Here is a 17,083-nt window from a genome sequence, read left to right on the forward strand (position 1 = left end):
CAAAGAGTAAAAACGGCACCAGAAATAAAACTTGAGTGTGTCATGCATGTTCTCAAATTTTGTCCTTAATTATAAATAATTCTGAATTATTTTTCTAGTTATTTAAAATGTATCTGAATTATACTCCTGCGAATTTAGCATTTTAATGTTATGTTACTTGTGTGATACTAGCAAATGAACATACCTAGCACATGTTCCACTCCGGTTTTTTAGCTTTGACAGAAGATAACTCTTGACATAAGCAAGTGGTAGCAGTACTTAAATACTAAGAGGCAATTTATGCATTTATTATATACATATATATGTATACATACATACACACAGGTGTATATTTAAAGAAACCTACAAAAAGGGTAAGTAATTTCAGTTTTGGAAGAATGAGATTAAGCAGGTAATTTAAAACCAGTTTGGCAAGAAATAGTTTGAAAATACTCCCTACTTCCCTGTGAGTTAAGACCCAGTGGTTAGCAAATCAGCTGAAGTAAGACCCAGCCTTACTGGGCAGATGATAAAAAAAGTCTAATTAGACTTTGATAAATCTGAACCTTATTTTGACACTATTTTTTCATAACTGCATTCAGAAAGAACCAACAAGCCTTATGTTCAGAGTTCAAAATAAAAATCATAAAGGACAAGTAGACAGTACAACAGATAACATAGCTGACATCTGCAGTTAAACACCTCAGTGGGAAGCACCTAGTACTGGCCAGGAAAAGAAATAAGAACAGAAACATGACATTGGGCTAGACAAAACTCATCTAAAACATGACAACTCCAACATTCTTAACATTCTCCAACACCCTAGGAGTCTTAAAGGACAAGATTTAAAACTGCATGGAAAAATTTCTGAAACATTTTCTGCTAAGCAGAAATGCTTTTATCTAGAAATGTTTTGATCTAGACAACTGTCCTCTGAGAGTACATAATCTGACCACATACAACAACACAAAACAATCTGCATTGTTGGAGTTTCACTTAAAATTAGCACTGAATTGACTAATCATCAAATATTATCAACTCTAAACTTAACGATAAGTTCAGTAAAATCTCAGAATGAATTGAAAATTACAGTCTTAATTTCCATGGTACAAAACAAAAAACACTAGGAGTTAATCTTCACTTTAATCACCACTTACATTTTCTGTTATATTCTGCCCATTTTCACCTATTATATTGGTATTTACAGTTTCAATAGCTGTACTGACATTCAAAAAAGAAATGGGTGCCTTTATAATGCTAGTAAGTTTGTGATATTCTTCTCTCAATTTCTAGCAGTCTCTGAAATGCACCTTTTTGTATATAAAATCCTGAACTAACCAAACATGGTCAGTTGTATGTAAAGCAGCAGCAATTTGCAAAAGGAAGTTTTAATCAGCTGAGCTAAAAATCAAGGATTAATAGCCCGATTCCTTGACAATGATATTCATACAAGAGAGGTCACAGTAAACTTAAAGATGAAAATTTTTCTTACCGTCTGGTTTAGACCTTAGATGTCCACGAGGGATAAAAGAACCTTGGAAAGAATTGTACTCTTCTAGCACTGCCATATTTATATCCAGTAATATTTTTCCCATCATTAGACATGCACCTTCCCCATCAGGTGTAGACAGCTCAATAAATGAAGATGAGAGAGGCATATAGAGCTCATCATTAGGAAGCACCTGACAGTACAGTGGCCTTAAGCATCCACTGTTATCAGTATCTGTGACGTCTTCAGAAGGGGCTCCAGAAAACGTCGTACAGAACATTTTGAAATGTTAATTTTATTCTGTATTTTATTTAGAGCCTCTCTAGGTATCTGTGCCAGACTACAGACAGCCCTACAAGAAATGCAAACTGTTCTAGTTAACAGCTGAAACAAAAGTCCATCACATGGTTCTTTGAGATTCCCTCAAAACCTAATACTCTGACAAATCCTCATTTCATCCAGTACTTCACTAAAAGGTCAGTTCAACCACAGTAACTCTTCTTTATTTGCATAAAGAGACCTAGCTATTACAAATGAGTAGAACACAAATCCCAGGAAATTACAGACTAATACATTTTACATAACTGCTAATGCCAATTTGAGTTTAATCCTGCGATTCTACAAAAAAAAAATCTTAAATCCGTATCATTGAAAACGTCATACAAAAGACCAAGTGCTTTTTCCATGCAGCTTCAATGTATGCAGAAAATCCAGACTAACAAACTCCAGTAAAACAAAATTCCCCACAGTATTTAAACCATGGGTCATGTGAGTACAGAAATGCGACTGTTCTTGTTTTTCAGTTTTAGAGCTAATAATGCACTAATACCCAGCACAAAAAAGCAGGTGTTTCATCATTCCTCCCTAACAGAATTTCTGAACAGAAACTGCATATGAAGAGTAAAACAAAAACTAGCTGTTATTAGAACAGGTGTGGGGTTTTTTTTCCAGTTACATTTTGATAGTATGTATCTGTTCCAGTCTTAATTCCAAATACTGAAATGTGAAGTCTGTGGAGAGTATAACAACCTAAGGCTATAATCCATGACCTGACTGTGTCTTATCTGTGACTACTTGAGGACATGGCTATGCAACTTTCTACCAGCAGAGAAGCCAGGCATGACAGAATTTGATACATTCAGAAAAGGAAAACGGACAGATTTTGAGAGAGCATGTGGATGTCCCAGGGAAACAGTTTATTAAAAAACAGATATGCTGAAAACCTTTGAAGTGATTACAAATCTGAAACACTGAGCATAAACCCTATGTCTTCCACAGAATACTCAGGATAAATCCAGCATAGGGACAATGACTGCAAGTTTAGTATGAGAGAATTTTTCTCAGAAAAATATTGTTCCCAAGGTCTTACAGCATGAGGTATGGAGAGTATTTTAAGCAGAAAAGTTTTTGCAGGCTTAGTTTTCTTAAATCTTATTCTAATCAAGGATAGCAAACTAGACCAGTAAATTGTGTCAGAATAGAGACAAAGGCGAAATTTTTTGTGGTAGGTGTTACTACATGATCACTGCTGTTGTAATTTCCATCTGCTCTGCAGACATTGCTATCACGGATGTGCTGTTTAGGAGAGCAGAACAGTTAAAACCTTCTGAAAGCTCAGAAAACCTGGCGAGACCATCACAGATGATATTACTATGAGTGTCTCAAAACTTAACAGCCCAAAGTTGAATCTATACTAAAAATACCTGGCCTCAACTGATGATTGCCTCAATTTCCTCAAAACTTAAAGGTTATCAATATGAAAAAGCTATGTTTTTAAGAAGTATTCCACATGAGGGAGGTTTTATCTGCGTATATAAAAGGAATCAGTAGTTCCCATAATTCAGGATTAGTTAGGAATTAAACATTTTGGTGACCTACAGAGAGATGCTTGAATGACTTGGTTAGTACAAATTTTAAGGCTTTCACCTCAAGCCATACAGGGATTTCAGAACATCAGTTGACTCTACCCTTGCTCCAGCAGCAAACTCAGAGATACAGGGGTATGATCTATGATCTGGATCACCAACAGAAATATGACAGGTGAAATCTCTTTTTAACTTCAGTGTGAATTCAGAAATCAAAACCATCAAACTTGATAATCAGTGATGTGGCTTTTTCATGATTTTAGAATAGATGGTAAAAAAGTTCTGTATCAAACTGATACACAGTTTGATTCCTTCCATCAATTTAATACGAGGATCTTCTGAGGAACCTGTTATCTTCATCCTAGTGGGACATGTTTCTGAGAGACAAGGAGATTCAAATAATTCTTCATTCGGAAAGAGTTTAATATTAACAAACATATGACGTAAACCCAAAAGACTGTTACATTCTATTAAATCCATCATCATTATGCTTGCTATTAAGACGAATGGACTAACTCTGTATAGTGATCCTATACATCATATTCTGAAGATCAAGCAGCAAATGCAAGGTCCAAAGTTTTCTTCTCAGTTTAAGCTGAAGGGCCCTCTGTCCTATTTGCAACAAAATATGCTCCTCCAGAAACATTCTTTACAAATTCCAGCTAAGCCACAAAGTTTTCAAGCCGCAACTAAACAAATACCATAGAACAGAAACAAAAAGGATACTGTAACCTCCAGTTTACCTCTTTTGTCACTACATGATCATCCTGAACAAATCTGAAACAAAGCTATACATAAACAGTAAATGACAGCAAAAGGAAAAAATAAAATGCAGAGATTCATGCAAAAAGCTTACCATTTGGTGGGTCTCGTCTTTTTTCTGTTGAAAAAGAAAAAAGAACCTTTGAATGAACAGGAAAAAATAATTCTAAATTTTAGTTTCTATTGAAGCTTTTAATGACCTTGACCTCAAACTTAGGAATCTATTTATATCCCTAAAGTCTACCTGTGCAGTTAAAAAAAAGTATTACAGAACAAAACCCCCCAGTTTTAGACACTACGCACTGATTTCAACTGTACAAACTGAGCAGGAGCATAAGGCAGTAGCTACTGACTTGGTTTCAGGCATTTCAACCGTGAAGTAGAGTGAAGTATTCAAAAACTATCTGTTTTAATATGACCTATCAAAGTAAGATTTTTGAAGCATTATGCTTTCTGATGTCCACTGAATGAAACTGTCCTTTCATTTTAATCTGAAATATAATTAGCACTTTATAGAGTATTGTTCTCTCACAGAAGCTAAAATTTAATTAGTTTTGCTTTATGCATAAAAAATAGGACACACAGGGGCAAGACACCTCACCTACATTATCCAACAGGTAGCTGAACAATATGGTAAGAACTAGAATCTCCTTGATACTAATATGATACTCTATTCACAGCACCAGAGTGTTTCAAAGACCATGAAGAATCTGGCTTGATGATTTAAAATGTAAGCATTTCACACCTCAATATTCTCAGCTTATAATAGTAAGTTCCCCTTTAAAGAAGATTTCCCTCACTTACTATTAATTCCTATCCACCCCCAGTACATATTTACACTATTTGTGCATCTATACACATACTCTTAAGAAATTTGGATTTAGCAGCACCCATAAAGGCAAGCAGTTTATCATCTCACTACAACAAAACCCACAGCTCTGTAAGGATCTGGAGTATCCGTAGTAAGTAACAGGGCTCCCAAGAGTTGTATAATAAGGGCATTTCGCTTTCCAGCAAACCCCAGAAAAACCGTTAACTTCTTGTATTTTTCCAGACTCACAAACATAAGAAGGGAGAAGGTGCCTCCACAGATGGTGCTGACCTTGTCCTAAGAATACTTAAAAATCAAAAAATATACAATCATAAGTATGCAAGGCAAGTCAGCCTCATGTCAGTCCACTGATCTTCAGATAGGAATAAAAGAATCCATCAAGATCATCAAACCTTCATGGGAAGGTGACAAAAACCTATTGAGAATCAACTTTTGATGAACAAGCCTTCCACAGCCAGCCAGCCGATTTTTAAGTCACAGCAGGGTAGTTTCAGGCATAGAGGTGGAGAACCTCTGCAAGGGTGCCTCAGCATAAGGTATCAGGTCTGAGGTAAGAAAAAGAAAAAAAAGGCTTTTTGGCCAAATACTGTGCTCTCTCTTCCTACAATATTCAGTTTAAGAAACCACATCTTGTACTGTCCACCAATAATAACAATAAAAAAACCCCAAACAACAAAACAAACCAAACTTAAAAAAAACAATCAACCCCCACCTCAACCTCTGGACCATAATTAGAGTTTTAATCAACAACTCGATTGCAAGTCATCTGTCATAGGATGGGAAGATGGCAAAAGCAGGAGGTATTCACAGGAAGTGTGACTCAAGTGGCTTTGAGTCAAATCATGGGAATCCTTTACAATTTTGATTAGAATAAACAGTTCAAGAAAATAAATAGTGTGTAACAAACCAAAACATTATCCTGTAACTTTTACTGGCTAATTTATTTGTGGCCCAAAGAGACTAGCTCTGTTTTTCTGTGGTTACCACTGCTGACAAGAAAGTACGAACTTTTGTTCCTGAAATGCAGATGACCTGACAAGAGTGGCAGATTTTGCAGTTTTTAAAGAGGAACATGCCTACTGATCTAAAACAGATGAATATCAGCAGCTACCTATGTACAAAAAACCACAGCTCCCTTCAATGACCATTCCTGGAAATGAGAATAATCTCTGCCAAGAGTTGAATCCAATGCAAGCTGAGCAGGTTAAAGATGCCCTTGTCACCCAGACAGCAAAAACTGTGACCAAAGATGAAAGAAGAAAACCAAAACAAATAAAAAAAATCCCTCTTCATATTAAGTATCTATCTTGAAATTTAAGAAGTCTATTATGAAGGAGCTAAGAGCTTGTGGAGGAAAAAAGAAGTTTCATGGAAGGTTAACAGGGCTCCCACCCATAAAGCTACAAGCAATACATAAAAACTAGTCAAGAAGCCTCCTACTTCAGAAAAGACTATTTGCAGTTAAGAAAAAGTATCTGCTTCCCTTTTAGGGCTAAGTGCTCAGCATGTGGAGAAGGCACTTGTGTGTGCACACACATTAACATTTCTGAGGCAAGATAATAAAAATAAAAACTAATGGTATTTATGTGCAATACCTGAAGTGAGAGTGTATTACAGTGGCAAGGGCACACTGTGTTCACAATGCTTACTGGGGGAACTTATCTGGGATTGTTTTAAGAAGTAAATGGAGAGATTATTTAAGTAAGTCCACAGACAAATTAATGAATTATAAAAATTTCTCTCTAACCTAAGGTTAAGAATTTAATTGACAAAAAAAACCTCAAGGAAAAAAAAAACAAACCCAAGACCCCCAAAATGAAGCCAACCCAAACCAGAGTTCAGTTAGATGAAACCCTGCACTATTACAAAGATTAGGACAACAGATCAAGAATTGTTTCTCTACCTTTGTCCCTCATTCTAGTCTCTACTTGATACTTTGTACATTTGCAAGCTTTTGTACATTCTCTGGAGCCAAACTTTCAGCTCTCTGGAACTCCAGATGCACTTACTCAGGGGTTGTCTGTATACTGGAGTGCATTTCACGCTGAATGAGGAAGAGCAGAACACTGTTGTGTCTTCTCTTAGCTGTCTGACAGTATTTTGTGTACTAACCTCCAAGTCACAGCTTTGTGAGCCAGAACTGCTGTTACTGCTACCTTTCAATAAGTTTTCCATAAGACTCCTGGAGAAGTCTCCTAGCAAGCCCTGAATAGCATAACAGGCAGCTAAATGATCACATGGAGTACTTAGTTGAGTTGAAGGCATCTCAGGTGGCACTACTATGAAATGACACATAGTTTGGAAGGTATGGGAGTAAAACCAGAAAAACATCAAAATTACCAGACTATTATCTCTGTGACTGAGAAGTTGTGTTAAGCTATATTAAGATGTATTAATATTATACATAATACACAACTTTAGTATCATTTCTATTATATATAAATCTTTGTGTAAATTAATATATGTTTTATACAAGCATTTAAAAATAAATAAAAGCATAAACACCAACAGCAAATCAGCTTTGATTTGAACAAGTGCAAAGCCTGTTATTTTAGAAGCACAAATAAATAGTCACAAGGACAAATACAGAACTCCATCTGGTGGCTTGACTAAGGAATCTCCTAACTGTTTTAAATTCTTGGTTTGCAGCTTTTAACAAGGAAAAACCTGAAGTGCTTTGTTTTGAGGGTTATTTTTTGTTTCATTTCTTTTTTAAAATAATGGTTGTCTTGAAGTTGCAAATGTTTGGGGAGGTGGAGTTGTTGGTTAAAACAATATATAAAGTAACAAGAGCTTTAGCATACAAACCAAGATTAAGTCCAAAGAGTGAACGAGAAAAACTTAATGTGGTCCCATGAAAAAAAAATCTCTATGTAGAAGAAAAACTCTGTGAACAGAAGGTTTGATTGAACCATTATTTTCAAACGAAGTTTGCTATGGCCAATAATGCAAACATGCCTCCTCCCAAGTCATGTCTGTGCATCGTAGCACTGTGTTTTAGACATATGATAGAGTAAAACTTCAGGAACAGTAGATGCAAAATCACTTTTCCAGTGTGGGTATGAGAAACTTTATTAATGTCACTTCTTAGTGATTCCACTTCTTCTCATGAAACCTTATGAACTTTTTCTGAGCTGAGGGAATCTCGTCATTTAAGCTCCTGGAACAAGTGCTCTGGTCCTGAGTCACCATGCCTTGGTGAAATCCAAGTGAATACATACAGATAATGCACATTCCCAAGAACAGTTGCAAGGACAGTTCTCCAGGAGGAAGGCTTCCTCCTTTTACAGTAATTTACACTGCATTGCTAGTGCAATTCAGTTCCAGAATGCATTACAAAAATACATCCTGTAGCTCACACACAGGTCCACACTACATCTTAGAGCAAGCCTGAACACATCTACTTGTTCCAAGCCTGTATTTTGTATCACTTTATCCTTCGTGGACATACGGCTGTCAAGACAGGAAAGTTGTTTATGGGCTCCCTGGAAAATGACCGATATCTGCAGGAAGCCTGAGCTCCCTTTAAAGCACTGACCATGTTCCCAAGGCATCTTGCAGCTGGCAAAAAGCATGCTGTGCTTCACTGTCCCATGCTGCTAAGGACAGCATAGGCACATTATGTCTTCTGTTCTTGGCCTAAGCCAAGATCACTAGTTCTGAATAAAAGATATTTCCCTACTAGCTGCTGGATCAATGCCAAAAATTCACGAACTACTGAACATACCAGATGGTAAAATTTATGTTACAACCCACTTGGGCTGAATTTCACAAATCAGTTATAAACAACCCAGGGCTAAAAGAGAGTTTATTCAAATACAATAACAACTTAGAGAAAGATTTCTAGTTTTCCCAATGTTGGTGTGCCATTTTTATTTTCCCTGATCTATATTTTCAAATCACAACCTTGGGGTCTCAGCTTACACTGAGACTTATAGACTCATAGAACAGAACACCAAGAGTGAGTTGTTTCAGAAAATACTAATTTTTGCACAATAGAGAAAGAAGCATGGTTTAATAGCATAATTACTTCAAAATATAAATATGGGAGTAGTGCCCCGAGTGGCTTTCAGACATAGCAGTAGCTTCCTGCCTCCCCCTCCCCACAACAACATAAACAAGCCTGAATTTAAGATTAATTTGAATATTTACCAGATTTTCTCTGCCGTCGTCCAAGTAAATCTGTTACTGTTTTGCGGAATAGTTTAGCTTCTTCTTCATTAGCAAAATTAAGACCAACTTGACATGTCTGAAAAACATTAATATTCCCCCCCCCCATGACTGAGATGATGTTTTAAAGGCTTTCTTAAATATTGTCTTACACCTTTCTGAAGGTATAACCAGAAAAAATCACTGCAGATTTGGAACCAAGTCTTAGTGAAACATTGCATCTTAGGAATGCCTGTCTACTAATCAAGTTTCTAGAGATCATGGCTAACAGATATGAGCAAAATCTTGTACCTACAAATCAAAGGGGGGAGGGGAGAGGAAAATTAGTGCTTTAAGAATAGATGATATGTCATAAACATCATCTGCAAGTCAAAATGTAATTTCATTAAAGAAAGCTAAAAAAAAAGAACCATGTTTTATGCTTCCGTACTACACATTGAATTTTCTAGTTGAGATACCAAAAAAATTTCCTTTAATAAATAAGCTTTTATAAGTAATTTACAGAATTAATTAATAACCTCAGTTACACTAAAAGAAGATACTGTTCAAACCAAAGACATTTTAAAACGTGTTCAAACACATTGAGACTCACATCTCCAGCAAAGGTATGAAAATATCCTCTAGGACTATTATATACAAAGTTATTGTACAGCTCCTGCTCCCACAGTAATTTTCCATCCTGAAAAGAAGAAAACAAACAAACAAAAGACTGAAAAACGTCAGATGAAATTGCAGAGTTTAACTTCTTTTACAATAGAACCTACTAAGAATTGAACCAGCGTAGTGCTAAACATCTGCCTTGCTATTAACCCAATGGATAAGCTCAATCAAAATCAAAATACACCAGAGCTTGTGGAAGAGCTATGAAAGCCTATTACTTTAGGTAGCTGCGTTCTGTTCAAATTCCTGGATGTTTCCAAAAACTTCTTTCAAGTTCTACAACCCTGCAAGAGTGATACTGAGAGAAGTAATAGTGACCAGTCATAAGAATACAGTGACAAAACAGCAACAGCAATAAAGGAGGCTTCCAGACTCCTGTTCTTATCTCAGGCTTGACTTGAAAACAGTTAACTTAAAGAGAACAAAAATCTCATCTTTTTAAGAAGTCTCATGTATTTTAATGACATTACAGTTCAGCACCCAAAGAAGAGGTTTCTCACAAAGCCTTAACAGTCAAGTGACCAAATCACAAAGTCAAATGCAAGTGCCAGCTGGCAATCCTGAACAAATCTGAGAGTCTTCAAGCACTGACTGCTGACAGATAAGGAGCTGTTTCCTGGCTGTGGAAATAAAGGGAAGCTTTCCAAAGTCTCAGCACAGTCAGTAGGACTTAGGTTTCTCAGCATCATTTTTGTTATGACAACACATCTTGGACACTTTGTCTCTCAGTTCCCACTCTCTTGAGTGGAATATTATAATAAGACAAAGATCTTCAGTATGAGTGTCTATATTGTGGAGAGGGGATGAAAGAAAAAGCCACCAAAACCCCCCCAAAAAGTCAGAACATACAACTTGTTTATTCTGCAGTTTTCACATGCACCACCACACTGATCAAAAAGATTGTTTCCACCCACGCATAAGACAGCATCTATTTTCTTAAACCATCCAAAGCAGTGACACCTGCTTGAATTTTGATAGCTATCCATACCAATGACACTATACTAATTTCCACTAATGTGACTAATCAGATCTGTAGAGGACAGCTTCTGAGAGCTATAAAAAAAAATGAATCTGATATTTATTTCATCCATTAAAGATGACATATATGAAATTGTTTAAATTTGGGATACCTGAGAAAGTTGCAATTGCCTATTAATAACCACTGCAACTGCACTGCTTAAAACACGACCACATATCTAAGAATTTCTGTGAATGCATAGCTACAACCTACACTCATTGAATTCAAAATGGAGAATGAATGCAACCAAACTTAAAAGAGTCTGAAAAAGAAAAAAGATGCTTACCTTAATGTCAAATATTCTGATAAAATACGACCTCTGCGGATTGTCCTTTACAAGGCAAGCTACACCACAGCATTTCTTTGACCACATGGCATTGCGATCTGCTGCGTATATCTGAACAACTGCCGAAGACATCGTCTAAAAAGAAAAGGTAGCTATTATTTCTAAGGAAAAAATCATTAATTCTATAATTGATCCTTTCCCAAAGCATCTCTTAATTTTGTTCCTTGTTCTAGGCAGCAATTTTGCTGCCATATAGATATATCCATATAGACATTTGCCACTTTGATTTCCCAGGTAGTTAACACCATAAAGTTCAAATAACACCATATCACTCCTATGCTTTAGATTTTCACTTCTGTGCAATATTTAGACACTTTAAGAACCCAAATGAACTTTTCATTCTTTTTCATGAAAATCAGCGAAGAGATTTAGCCTGTAAGAAGCAGATCTGTAACTACAGTAGTCACACAGAGAAGCCCTGTTGTGCCAGGAAATGTCTGTTTAGTACTTCAAACTGGATACAAACACAATACTCAAGATGAAACTGTAAATTACACAGTGCCTGGACACACTCCTGGGTACTGGAATGCAACTGGAATACATTGCTTAATTGTTTGAGTGGTCTCTGGCACAATTTTAACCTATGCCAACTAGTGAACTCTGAAAATTCCTGGGCATGGTTTGAGAATTCACATGAGCTAGGCTCATTGCCAACTGGCACCCAGGAATTGTTCTGTTTTCAAACTGAGAGATTTTAGTAAGAGATGAAGATTATTCCACACCAGATTGCTTCAGTCACTAGAACGTTCTGGAGCGTATTTTCTAGTATATATGTGTCTTGCCTTAAGAGTCCCATGAGGGAAGGAAAATGGAAGCCCTCTAAGAATATTTATTTAGCAGCCAAGTCATAAGGACATAAAGCTTAAATGATCTGTAATGGGCCAGACCAGAGGCTATCTAGCCTAGGATCTACTCTCCAGCAGCACCAGATGCCAAGAGAAGGTAAAAATACAAGAGTATACCATTACAACTATGGAAGCATATCCCCAGGAAATTCCAGGTTGGAGCTCAGAGATTCCCCGGCCAGCACGCGTTTTACAGCACATACCTCATTCTTCCTTTGTGAATTTGTCTATTCACTTTTCAGACCTATGTGAAATTCGGAGCATGACAACACTGGACAGGATTGTGTTTCACAGTTTACTTATGCACTGTGTGAATAATTAGCTCCTTTTATGTAGACTTTTGCCACCTGCTAGTTTCAGTTGATTGTCCCTCCTTACTCTTATACTAAGAGATGGTATTGATGGCTCCACAGTTGTTTCTTTATGCTGCACATGCTTTTATAGATATTTGACACACTTCTTTGGCCTCTACGTTCTCCTTAGGAAGTTTAGCAAACTTAAAACTAGGTTTTAAGTCATTCTTGTACCAAGAGAAAAAAAATCATGCTGCATGTTACCCTTGTCACTCTTACATGGATATTAATTGTCCTACTATGTCCTTCTTTGAATGAGGGTAAGACTTATCCTTATCCCATATGAATCCTGTTTGTTAGCCCTTCGAACACAGGGTCACAATAATAGTTTTCTGCTTTGTTCTCTACTTATTTCACTATCAGTCAAAAGCTGTATTTCCTTATTCACTATGAAATATTAAGCAGATGTTCTCTTAGATCTGTTATAATTCCAAGACCTTTCTGGATGAATTATACCTAATCTGAGTAATGGGCTCCCTATGGGGTTTTCCTCACCTGCTCAACAAGGATTACTTTGCCTTCATCAACACCAACCAAGCCAAGACAGTAGACATCTAGAATGCAGGCATGTCTTCTTGCACTATGAGATTATCTACTAAATATCATTATCACCATGGTCATACTTTTTAAATTGTTTTAAAACCCAAAAGAATAGCCTAAGTATAATTGTTTTTTTTTTTTTAATCAAAAACCTTTCAGTTTTGTTAAAACAGAGTCGATGTAATACAGTCAGACTGACAACTATGCCTTAGGGAAGCTATATAACCTTTGCTCGAGAACTGTGATGCTAACTTTCACAAGTCAAGATATATTTCTGTTCTTCTTTGCAGCCACCTCATCAGAAGTTGTCAGATTACTACTAATCTTGCTGGTAACCTACAGAAGAAGTTAAATCATGATTGTCTGATGAAAAGAGCGTTTTGTAGATGCCTCCTCAAATGCTCTACAACTAAGTGTGGAGTAAAACTTCTCTCCCTATAATCTGCAGGGTAATATGAGTAATTTAATCATAACTGCACTTGTCAGATGAGTAAAATGGGACCTAAGAATTAGCCATATTACCACAACAAAACAGTTACATCTGCAACTTAATGTCAGCTAAGAGATACCATTTTCCCCTCTATGTTGCAAACAGGCAATGACCTAATTTTGGGCACAGCTGGGCAGATTTCTTTCAAAACCTCTGATTCTCTAACAGCCTTTTCCCCTCATTTCTCCAATATTGTCTAACAGTTAAATTGATAACCTTGTAGACACAAGACAGTATGCAGGAGCAAAGGTGGGCCATTTTACAGTTCACATTTAACCACAGTAACTACCTCGCCACCCCTGCAAGAAACCTTCTTAACACTCCAAAACAACTCCAGCTCCACTAACCTCTACCCAACAGGACTTCTCACAGAAATGGGTAATCTTGGCAGGAATTATACAACTTAAATTCAAGGCACAGGAGACAGTGATCTGTGTCAAGAAAGGGCTCCCAATGCATTGCTTACTATCATATCTAATAGCAAAAGCACCAACTGGATTATCTGGGTAAACCAGTAACTGTCATAACTCGACAACTGCTTATAAAATCTTGAACCAATACCTAACCCATGACTACAAAGAAGAATATTACACAGAGTGTGTCCTCATTCTGCATAATCATAATATATTTAATGTATACTTGGTTACCCTATGAGTAGAGCTTGATTTACAAGTTAGAAAACAATTTCACTGAATATAAAGTAGATTTTGTTTTGAGGTCTACCAAGTTTAGAGTTCAATTGCATTTTAACTTACTCATTAGCACTGCACAAATTCCTAGTGTTGACAAGTTGCGATGAGGCTTTTGCATATTAGAATATAAAGTTACAAATTCTGCTGTCACACCACTCATGTTTTTTTATTAAAAGGACAATATAGGGAAAAAACAATAAAATCCAACTCCTTTTACTTCATGCCCTGTTCATTTTCATTACGTAGAGCAGTGGTGCCAAGCTCTCTGCTATTCAGCTTCTAGAACAAAGTTGGTAAAAGTAATTATCCACACCACTAGGAAATTTACAGACTTATCAGCAAAATGTAAAACTTGAGAAAATAAAACTTTACCTACCACGATTCAATATGAATCCTAGCCACACAAATTCAATTTAAAAAGTTCCAAGTTTAATTGCATAATTGCTGCACCTGAGAACATTTACAAATATCATAATTTGAGTATTCTACTGCATTTACTGAGTGAGTATTCACTGTCTATTTTGAAGCCAATTAATATATTTCTCACAGCATTCTTGAAGAGAATATTGCATTTAAAAGTATGGGTTCTTTTATATGTAAATATTTTGCTGGAGTAGGTCACACCACTAATTCAACATAATGAGTGTATTTTTTTCTGACATGTAGTAGGTTACTTAGTTACTACTGTATTTTCAGGAGGAGGATTTTAAAGTTGTCACTACTGCTTTTTTCAAGAGTTTTGGTGAGGACCTTGTTCTTCTTATATAGCTGTATATTTGGAAAAGATGTATAGGGGAAAGAAGTAAGGTAGTCCACCAAAAACTGATGGGCCATGGAGCTGAAAAGCAATCCCGCTCCATTCCCTTTACTTTTTCCACAAGCTCCAGGAACTTATCACACCCTTCAAGCTGATGAGCTATGAAGCAGTAAGTCTGTGTTGTCAGCTGTACACTGGCTCCTCTCACTGGAAGATCTGGTCCGACCCTTGGACTCATACTGCAGGATATGTGGTATCAACAAAAGGCTCACAAGAACACTTTCTGCCTGGAAAACTTAGCCACAACCAGTCATCACAAGTTCGTAGAATGTGATCACAGCAGCCACTGACAGTTTCCGACTGGGCAGCAGATAGCTGTGCACTTTGATCAGCTTCTGGTGTGAACATTTGCTGCAGTGCCTGTCAAGTTAATGACTTGCTGTAACTCAAGTGTTTCTCAAAAAACAGTGAAGCAAGCCAACACAGACGGTGGCACATCTCATTACAAGAAAGAATCATTACAATAGATGGCTTATGGCTGACAGACATTAAAACATAGCTGGCCAAGAGTCACAACAAATAGTGGCAGCAAGATTAAAGCTGTAAGATATTCAGCCACCTCAGTATACACCAGAACAGAAAGCAAGACCCACTGTGATGTTTTTTGCAGTGTTTACATACAGCTGACAACAGGTTATGGTGCAAAGATCAAAGACTCATAAAATTACTTTGGTTGGATGTGATCTCTGTAAGTCTTCCAAGCCAAGCTCTAGCTCACAAAAAGGGTAATTAAAAGCCTAGGATTCATTTGCTCAAGGTCCTGTCCAGTTAAGTTTAAGGGCTACAAAATCACTTCTGTGCTTAACCACTCCCATTTTGTTGCTCATATAAGTGCATCTAGGTTTCATGTATTTCTCTACTGGTTCAGTATCATTATGTGTTACATGTTGACAGTACTACTGAAGACACACTAGCATTAACTTTCAATCTTTTCCCAACTTTAAGAGTGTTTTTTCCCATAAAGGTGCAAAACCCTGCATACACACGAAAGTTAATCACACGACAGGCTTGCTTTCCTTAAGTTATCCTTCCCAGTCCCTGAAAGTGTCTTACAAATAAAACCAGGAAAAAATGATTTTAAAAAAAGAAAAGACTTTGTCCTGTGATGTAAGAATGCAAGTAGTAGCAGTTGCTTCCAAAAAGAGTAACCTCTTGAAGCTACGGCTTTTGTGTAAGCATAGCTTTTCTTCACAAAGTCAGTCTGAGGACTTTCGGCTCAATTAGCTACTTTTTCCTGTGGGAAAAAACAAGCTATAGTGAATAGTTGTGTGCAATCCAAACCCTGTAAAAGAATAGAAATCAGTATTTCTATTCTCTTTTCCATAGACCAGGTATCTGGAAACATTGTCCTAATCACTACTAGAGCTGGTGAGAAAGTATGCATGGCAGGTATTTTTAATTTGGTGGAAACCCTCATTATGGCTAAGCCAACATGCTGCAGCCTGACCAGATAAAGCTGGGTGCTCCTGGGTCACACATTTCTCCTTTGATACAAGACCAGGAAGATAGCCCACTATTTGCTTCTAGAGTGACTGTTCAAGAATAAAGGGCTGTTGCTATTCACTGACATTACAACAGCAGGAATAGTTTTCCTCAGACAGCAGGGTTCAGGAACACAGGGATGCTAACATCAAGTACCACTTCACAGTGGAAATGCTTAGTAAGGTCCAACTCTAATCTTGACCACAAGAACAGCAGGAAGCTTCAGTACCAAAGCAATCTCTAATAGCCTAGCATTAGCTGAGTCATGAAAGAACATACGGAAACAATGTCATTAAGACTTGTGAATGAGAAAGACAAGAATCGGAAGTGAGACTGTGCTCTATAGAAAATTGAGCTTCATTCACAAAAAGTTAGGCAATTAGATAGAATTCAGTGGCTGACATTTTTTTCTCCAGATGACAAATATTCTGAAGGAGAAGAACAACCAAAATGTACCACTGACTAATCAAGTAGAGACAGCACTTGAAATCTTAGTTTTTTTCCAAAATAGGCTTATGTTTAAGCAATTACACTCTTAAATGTTGGTACTTTAATTAATTCGTGTTATTCAATGCAAACAAAATTGTAATTAGACAGTGATAATAAATCTCTGTTGTTTTGCAAATGCTTTATCTTCAGAGTTATAAATACATGGACCTTCCAAAAATGTTTCTGCAGTGCACAATACAGCTACGCATTTTATCTCATCACTCTATACAGAACCATAAAACCTGCTGTAGGGA

At 36.8% G+C, this 17,083-nt stretch overlaps 1 protein-coding gene across 2 annotated transcripts in view; it reads right to left on the reverse strand.

The window, feature by feature from the left end:
- Positions 1–17,083, reverse strand: part of WASL (WASP like actin nucleation promoting factor) — a 51,745-nt gene that overhangs the window by 13,565 nt on the left and 21,097 nt on the right. The window contains exons 2-5 of one of the 2 annotated variants that reach the window (XM_042018176.1): positions 11,062–11,196; positions 9,690–9,776; positions 9,080–9,176; positions 4,190–4,213 (exon numbers count right to left, since the gene is read on the reverse strand). In XM_042018176.1, coding sequence (XP_041874110.1) covers positions 4,190–4,213; positions 9,080–9,176; positions 9,690–9,776; positions 11,062–11,196 — 343 coding nt within the window. Of the gene's footprint in view, positions 1–1,471; positions 2,096–4,189; positions 4,214–9,079; positions 9,177–9,689; positions 9,777–11,061; positions 11,197–17,083 lie in introns of those variants that run through there. The other variant, XM_042018177.1, reaches the window with a different exon arrangement.

Source organism: Corvus kubaryi, unplaced genomic scaffold, assembly GCF_017639235.1.
Source record: "Corvus kubaryi isolate FWS band 111438036 unplaced genomic scaffold, C.kubaryi_AGA036_p1.0 137, whole genome shotgun sequence".
Taxonomy (NCBI): Eukaryota; Metazoa; Chordata; class Aves; order Passeriformes; family Corvidae; genus Corvus; species Corvus kubaryi.